The following is an 8,831-nucleotide window of genomic DNA, read 5'->3' as shown; positions in this document are numbered from 1 at the left end:
TCCCCCCCGGGGGATCAATAAAGTAATATCTTATCTTATCTTATCTTATCTTATCTTATCCTTTATTCGTCCTGCAACGGGGAAATTCAAGGAGTTATAGCAGCAAACAAGAAGGTGTACAGTACAAGAATTTCAACAAGAATATATATAGTAAAAAAAAAAAGTCCATCAAAGACGACAGCTTGGCCATAATTCTCCTGTCAGCCACCAACTCCCCAGGGTCCAGGACTGAGCTAGCCTTCTTCACCGGTTAGTTCAGTCTTGCTCTCCTGCATCCTGTCCGCCCACAGCAGGTGAAATCCTTCCAATGTGGCGTTCGGTCCCCATAACAGTGGGTGGAAGGACAGGTCGATGTTGTCCTTTCTTAGCTTGCACCTCAGTACCAGCACATCTTCCTCGCCTCCTTCTCCTCAGCTTGCAGGGAACATCGGGCCTAGCATCGTTTAGCATTGACATGCTACGGGCTGCTAACAGCTGATCTTTTATGCAAACAATGCGACCATGGTTACACGTAGGATCTTCGGACACACACAGGAACAAATATAGTAAAAACACCACTGCAAACGTAGCCAGTTTGGTGTCCATGGCCAACAAATGAGTCCTTAAATGTCATGACAGGGGTCACGAAAATAGCAGCAAACCCAGATTTTATACCATCAACTATGGATGCAAGGTACAAGAATTAGGCAAACAAAGGGTTAACATATATCACACAAATGTTCATGGATCAAACCATGAAATCTTTTGAGCAACTTAAAAGGGAATTTAACCTCCCAACACATGATTTCTATACATTTCTACAACTCCGAAATTACCTTCAAGGTATAAGCAATGGGATAATATTTGTAAAACAACATCCAAACTAGAGGAAGTGTTCCTGTCATTTAAAGAGAATGAAGTTAAAAAAAGAGTAATTTCAAGAATTTATAAAGCATTGCAACATGAATCTGGGGATGACAACTTGGAAATGGAAGCAAACATCATAATAACAGATGAAGACTGGATGGAATCATTTAGAGCAGGACAGAGAACACACAGCCCTGCATGGAGGGAATTTGATTGGGAGGTCAAAATGCCGTATTTTAATACTCCTTCAATAACTTCCAAATACAGTAACACATCTGAGTTGTGCTGGAGGGGCTGTGGGTTAATCGGGGACTTCACCCATATATTTTGGGATTACCCAAAACGTATTGATTTTTGGAAAAATATTCAAAAAGAACACCAACAAATATTTGGTATCAAATTTTCTTTAAATCCCTCTCTCTTTATACTCGGCGTGACCCCTGATAGCACGGGGGGCCCCCCAGGGAACGGTTCTGGCTCCGTTCCTGTTCACCATATCTCCCAATGATGTCAGCAATGCCATTAAGGATTTGAAGGAGAGCAGCGGTCCCGGACTTGATGGGATTGAGACAAAATTCATTAAATTAGCAGCTCATATTCTTATTTATCCATTGGCTGATTTATTTAACCTCTCATTATCCACATGTGAAATCCCTGTCATCTGGAAATCTGCCCGCATCACACCTCTCCACAAAAGTAATGACACTTTCAATCCCAACAACTACAGACCTATTTCTATTATTTGTTCCATTACTAAAGTATTCGAAAAAATTATTTACAATCAATTATCACTGTATCTTAATAACAACAATATACTTTCTCAATATCAATTTGGTTTCAGATCCAACTACTCCAGCGACTTTGTCGCTATTTTTAGCAGGTTTTCAGACCCCTCTAGCAACTCTTTTTCTAAAAAGCGATTAGCAAAAAATCTAGCGACTTTCCTATGGTGTTATTGGAGACTTTTGGAGACTCTGAAATGAAAGCATGTATCGTTTTAAATGAGCAGCGGGTGCTGCAGTGGCCCCCTTCCCCGTCCTAAAGACGCAAATGAATCGTGCATGTACAAAGACACCGCTGGCCGATCCATTTAGATAGTTCATGTAGATTGTATACAGTAAATATTTAGAAAATGATATTGTTGAAAAATGTAATGTTTTACTTTGATTTTTTTTAGGCTCCTAAGTGTAGTTATAAACAAATTTAGGGTGTTTTTTAACCTATTTATGTCTCTCCCTCGATGTTACACGTCTCTCTGAAAGCGTCTATTACAATTCAGATTATGCAAATTAGGCGATGACGTCTTTAAAGACTTCTAGCGACTTTTGGAACAGCCAATAGCTACTTTCCTTACTGAGGAGTTGGCAACACTGATAACCATAGACTGTATATAAAATGGACAGCGTTGCTCCGCCTTTTCCCTTTGAACGGTTTTGAGGCCAAAAAAACCCGCTCCAATGCGCAGCCATCATAGACTGTAAATAAAAATGGACAGCGTTGCTCCGCCTCTTCCCGTTGTACGGTTCTGAAGCCAAAAAATCCCACTCCTGGGTGCAGCCATTGTGCAGCCAGAGCCTGCGAAGCCACTGTAACGAGCTCCGCCCTACAGCGTAGCGTCACAAGACGCTGTGTGTCCTTTGAAGTTCCCTCTAGGGCGGCTGTGAATCAAAGGAAACCCGGAAGTAAAACCCCGTTTTTTAAACTCTAATAATTAACGAAAAAGAAACTTTTCAGAAAAAAGAGGCCTTGAACACAAAACAGTCAAATAATAAATACATATCACCACAGCATACGGATGTGAGAAACATTCGTACGATGTGTATTTATTTTTTAAAGTTTGATTGAGACAGATTTTTTGACCTATACTGCAGCCAGACACTCCGCTGAAAGCTTCACTTCCAGCCAAGCGGCAAACTCCGGTCTCAAACGATGAAGCCAATGCGGAAGTGCTATAAACTGCAATACATTGAAAATCCGCTTGAGGCTGGCTGCAGAAACACCGGAAACCACATAGACATGAATGGGAAAAAGACGATCTTTGCAGCATTAATAAACATGTTTACAGCCTGGTTCAAAAAACGGCTTGGCCCTACAAAGTTAATCTCTCTAATGGCACACACTGTACGGGGGGTGAATTTTTTTCTAACGTGACGGTTAAGAAGATATTAAGATTACGAGTTTTGCCCAAATAAGGACATGACTGACGTGACTCCTGGTCGGGAACACACAGCCATTGGCTAAGAGGCTCACACTACGTCACACTCTGCCTAGTTGAGTTCCGCATTACCAATATGGCTGCTGCCGTCGATTTGCTTCAGAACAGCTCTCAGGAACAGATGGGTGACGTCATAGATACTACGTCCATATTTTATACAGTCTATGCTTCCAGCCGAGCGAGATGCACCCCTGGCAGCCATTGTACAGTCAGAGTCTGAGTGTCGCCATGGTAACGAGCTCCGCCCTGCTGAAGCTCCACCTTTAAAAAAGATCAATGCATGATGGGAGTGCATGCACAGTTGTGATGTCATAGTCACATTATGACAGGCAAAGATCAAAGGACATTTAATTCTTCTGTCTCTTATAAACCAATGCTAACCTGCAGTGGACAAACACTGGTTTGTATTAATAGTATAACATCTTTCATTGTGTTATCTTTTAGTTATTTAGCAGTAACTTTGCCCATCAACAAATATGTCTCAAAGTAACTCTCATTCCACTAATTCACCAATGTTGGAGGACTCTCGCCATCTCATTGCTGCAGAGCAGAGAGGACCTCCTGAGCTTGAGAACCGTCAGCAGCATATTTCTTGTCGGAGAGTGAGGAGAGGACAGCCTGAGCAACACATGACGGAGCATGCAGAGATCAGGTCCCTACAGTCGAAGGTAAGACATATGAAGGCCAAGGAGACCCTCCGGAAAATAAAAGTAAAAACGTTCAGAGAGGAACAGCTGAGGTTGACTGCCTTGAAGACCTGCCTTACTGAACAGGTGATCCTTATCATGGAGCTGCATACTAAAGAGGCTGAGGAAAAGAAGGAGATCCAGTCACAATTGGAAGAAACAGTGTTGAGAGAAACTCGAGTGACGGATGAGAACATACGGCTGGAGGCGTTACTTCACTCAGAATTAGAAAATAAGGAGACTGAGATTACCAGGCTTCAGAAAATTGTCTGTGAGCTGCAGGAAAATGAGAAGATCGAAAATGAGAAGGTGGCATGTCTGGAAACTAAATTAGAAGAAAAACAGACAGAGAATGAAAGTCTGCAGGGAGGCATGCTCGACTTACAGGAACAAAATAAGAGCCTTAGAGACTGCCTCATTGCTAAACAGGAACAACTTCAGCATCTGGAGGAACAATTTCACACAAAGACTGAGCAGCTGACTGAAGACTTGCAGCTTAATCAGGAAAATGAGAGGGCTTTGAACAAGCAGGTGACCAGCCTTCAGTCAGCCAATGATGAATACCAAGCAGAGGTTCAGCAGCTGAAAGCTGCATTGTGTGACAGTGAGCAACGTATTGAGGATCAGAGAGGCTGCAGTGATAAAGTGGCTGAACTTGAAGAACTGAATGAGAAGATTCAACTTGAAAATGAAAACCTTTCAGTGAGAGTCCGTGAGCTGCAGGAAAATGAGGAGGTGGTATGTCTTAGAGCTGAATTAGAGGAAAGACAGGCACATAATGAAAGTCTGCAGGCAGAAGTTCGGAGAATCTATGAGTTAACATACGATGATATGAGAGATAAGGAAAGAAGTCTACAGGAGTTGGTCAGTGAGAATGCTGAGGCTAAGGAGGACCTGGCTCAGCTCTCAAAACTCTTGTCTGATGAAAAGACGATCCTGGAAGAAAGAAACGCTTACATAAGGAACCTAGAAGAGGACAAGTTGTTTCTAAACAACAAGAACCAATGTATGACTGAGGAGCTTGAATCCCTTCAATCTAAGAATACAGTTCTCCAGGAAGCAGTGCATGCAATGAGGAGTGAACTGCAAGAAGAAGAGGAGATCAACAGGACTGACATGATACAGAATCAGATGCAGGCTGAATCTTTTAATGAAGAGATGCAGAGAGAGATCCATCAGTTAAAGTATGCACTACAAAAGAAAAAGGAGTGGGAAGAAGTTCTGGAAGGAAATAATAACGACCTAGTAGAGAAGCTGGCAGAACAAGAGTCTCTGACCAAGAAACAAAGGGAACGTATTGATAACTTGAATTCTAAAATACATACCCAAGAGTTGGAACTGGACGAAGCTGATCTGACAATCAGTGCGCAAAATGAGAGTGTCGCAAAGCTAAACAATGAAATTGTCAATAAGCAGGACATGGCAGACAATCTGCACGCTCACAACACCAATCTGAAACAAAGACTGAATGAGCTTGAAGAACAGCTAGAGGCGAAGCAGGAGGAGGAGATTCTAGCTGGCATAAATTTCGCAGAGGAATGCAAGCAGGCTGAAAATGCAGAACATCTTAACTGGCCACAGGAGGAGGAGACGGACCAAAGCCCCCTTGAGACTACACCAGCTGCTGAAGTTCAGGAAGCAGTGCATGCAATGAGGAGTGAACTGCAAGAAGAAGAGGAGATCAACAGGACTGACATGTTACAGAATCAGATGCAGGCTGAATCTTTTAATGAAGAGATGCAGAGAGAGATCCATCAATTAAGGCATGCACTACAAAAGACAAAGGAGTGGGAAGAAGTTCTGGAAGGAAATAATAACGACCTAGTAGAGAAGCTGGCAGAACAAGAGTCTCTGACCAAGAAACAAAGGGAACGTATTGATAACTTGAATTCTAAAATACATACCCAAGAGTTGGAACTGGATCAAGCTGATCTGACAATCAGTGCGCACAATGAGAGTGTCGCAAAGCTAAACAATGAAATTGTCAATAAGCAGGAAATCGCAGACAATCTGCACGCTCACAACACCGATCTGAAACAAAGACTGAACGAGCTTGAAGAACAGCTAGAGGCGAAGCAGGAGGAGGAGATTCTAGCTGGCATAACTTTCACAGAGGAATGCAAGCAGGCTGAAAATGCAGAACATCTGAACCGGCTACAGGAGGAGGAGACGGACCAAAGCCCCCTTGAGACCACACCAGCTGCTGAGGTTCCGAAGACAAGTTCGTGGAGACGCTGTTTTAGAGGCCTACTGAAAGCTGGGATGTATGTTGGAGTTGCCTCTGCATGTACACTTGCTTTAGTGGGTATTTTGTCCAGTGGATTGGTTGTTCACATTAATTCAAACCCGTACTGTAGCCCGCTGGATTTCCTCCCCTCCGTGTTGGAACAATACGTCACCATAAACAACGCAGGATGCCCCTTCTAAACAGACAAACTGCTTCCACCTGAGACACAGTTTCCAATGTCCCCCCCGTCAAAATGCAAATTTGGGTTTACCCCAGGAACTCTGGTTTCTCCCAAAAAAACACAAGGTAGTTAGGTATGAATGAGATTATGTATGTATATATATATAAATGTATTATAAATACATATATTGCAAATAAATGTATGAAATGATTACATGAAGGAGGTGTGTTTTTTTAAAGGCGGCCCAGTTCACCACTTAGGAGCTGAGGCTCCAGTTCATGCTGAGGCTGATATAAATAGGCTTCATCATAACCTTAATCCTATAGGCCACTGGACTCTGTTGAAGTTCTTGTAGTTGTCTCAGCTCTCATTTAAGGGGCTTGTCTCTATCTTAACAGCCCATTAAAATCAAATAAGAGGTCCTTTCAGTGTACAGTCAGTGGTCGGGAGCAGCAAAATAGTCACATGAGGATTATTTAGACAATTAATCAGTTAGAACTCTGAACCAGACCATGTCCCCGGCAAATTGGGCAAATTCTAGTGACGTCTTAATGTGTCGACATATCTGAACTTTTATATAATATTAACTAAGATATAATTATCTTTGTTATATTAAATCATGTTATATTACATTAGAATGGTTTACTACAACTTGCATTCATATGATATACACATATTTATTTATTATATTGCTTAATTGGTCATTACTAAACCATAATCACACCACGTCAACCTGTCACTACTAAATCATTTTTAATAATGCCTGTAATTACCAAGCGGCAACCTCCGGTCTAAAAATATGAGTCCAATGCAGAAGTGCTAAAAACTGCAGTTCATCGAGGATCCGCTTGAGGCTGGCTCTTGAAGTACCAGAAACCACATACACACCAATTAAAAAAAAGCCGATCTTTACAGCAGAAATAAACATGTTTACAGTCCAGTACAAAGGACGAGTGTAGTCTGGATAGCTCATTTCTCGATCGGCACACACTGTACGGAGGGTGCATTTTTTTTCTTACACTGCAATTTCGAAGATATTGAAATTATGAGTCTTCCAATGAGAGGCACAGCTGACTTGATTGGCAGGTGGGAACACTGTAGCTGTTGGCGATGAGGCTCAAAGCCCGGCTCTTCGCGTCACAATCGCTCGACGGCAGCAATATGGCTGCCGCTGCCGATTGGCTTCAAAACAGCGCTTCAGAAACAGATGGTTGACGTCAAGGAGACTACGTCCATATGTAATACAGTCTATGGTAATCACTACTATTCAAACCATTTGTGACACTTGTATATATCTAAATTTGTATTCTAGCTTTATTTTTACTTATTTTGTTTTACTAATAGAAGCTTTTTTCTTAATGTGCTTATGTCTGGGTTGCTGCAAAAAACAAAAACAAACGGGGATCAATAAAGTAATATCTTATCTTAAAGTGCGCATTGAACATTGGAGTTTGTTACACAAACACAAGCGTCTAACTATTACAATGATTCACACCTCAGTGGCTATTTTAGATGATATAAGTATTTTTTAAAAGTACAGTGGCCACGTTTACATGATGTTTTTAATTCTTCTTTAATTCAGAATGAAAATTAAATCCTCTTTACAAAGATTAAAAATGACCTTGTAAACACCTAATTCCAAATGAAAATGACCATTCTGAATTAAACTTAAATCTGAAGTAAGTGTCTGGTTTATTCTGATTTTAAATCCAAATTGAATAATTCCTCCATCATGTATACGTTGATTCCACTTTAAATCAATTCCGGTCATTCTGCACATGCTCGTTCCCTTGTCCTGTCGCGATGACGCACATATTCCGTGCTGGCGGGCACATATTCCAGGATGGCCGCCCGAAGCAAGCGTTGGACTCGAGCCGAGACTATTTATTTCATAGGAGCCTTAGAAGAAATGGATGTCATGAAAAGAGTTGATGGACGGAAGCATAAAAATGTGGACCTTTTTAAAGCTGTAGCGTTCAAGTTAATCGAGGGACTTGTCACTTGTGTGGTCTTCCATGTTGTAACCGAAAATAAAAGAAGCAGGACCTGGAGTCTGTTTTCTTCCGGTAGACTTAAATACGTCACGCCCGTCCCTGTCCAATCAGAACCCTTCCCAACCCCCAGACCTTAAGTGGAATTGAATAAAGACGATTAAAGGTATTTTCCATGTAAACCTCAATTCGCGAAGTAGAATACTTTAATTCTGAATTATTTAATTCTGAATAATTAATTCCAAATTAAAAAACATCATGTAACCGTGGCCAGTGTGTAGAAATGGGACTATTTATGGGTCAAATTCTCGGTTGGATAACTCCCTTACTCACTCTTGTCAGTAATGCAACGTTGGCCTTAAAGGACAAAAAGCTCCTGTTATGATCCTTCTTTTTGTCAGATTTTTAACATCAACAACATCTAGTATATATATATATATATATATATATATATATATATATATATATATATATATATATATATATATATATATATATGGCAAGCCGTTCAGGAAATTAATATATATGGAATGAAGTCTGAATATATGGAATGAAACTTGATATATATGGAATGAAGTCTGAATATATGGAATGAAACTCGATATATATGGAATGAAGTCTGAATATATCGATTGAAAGTCTGAATATATTGAATGAAACTCGATATATATGGAATGAAAGTCTG

The 8,831-nt window shown here is 40.8% G+C and overlaps 1 protein-coding gene across 1 annotated transcript; it reads left to right on the top strand.

The window, feature by feature from the left end:
* Nucleotides 1-3,308: 3,308 nt before the first annotated feature.
* Nucleotides 3,309-6,359, top strand: LOC117815317 (golgin subfamily A member 6-like protein 1). Its single transcript, XM_034686957.1, has one exon. The coding sequence runs from the start codon at nucleotides 3,538-3,540 to the stop codon at nucleotides 6,172-6,174; it is 2,637 nt and encodes an 878-aa protein (XP_034542848.1). The 5' UTR covers nucleotides 3,309-3,537; the 3' UTR covers nucleotides 6,175-6,359.
* Nucleotides 6,360-8,831: the final 2,472 nt, after the last annotated feature.

This window comes from Notolabrus celidotus, chromosome 7 (genome assembly GCF_009762535.1).
Source record: "Notolabrus celidotus isolate fNotCel1 chromosome 7, fNotCel1.pri, whole genome shotgun sequence".
NCBI classification, from domain to species: Eukaryota; Metazoa; Chordata; class Actinopteri; order Labriformes; family Labridae; genus Notolabrus; species Notolabrus celidotus.
This window is presented reverse-complemented; position numbering and strand designations above follow the sequence as displayed.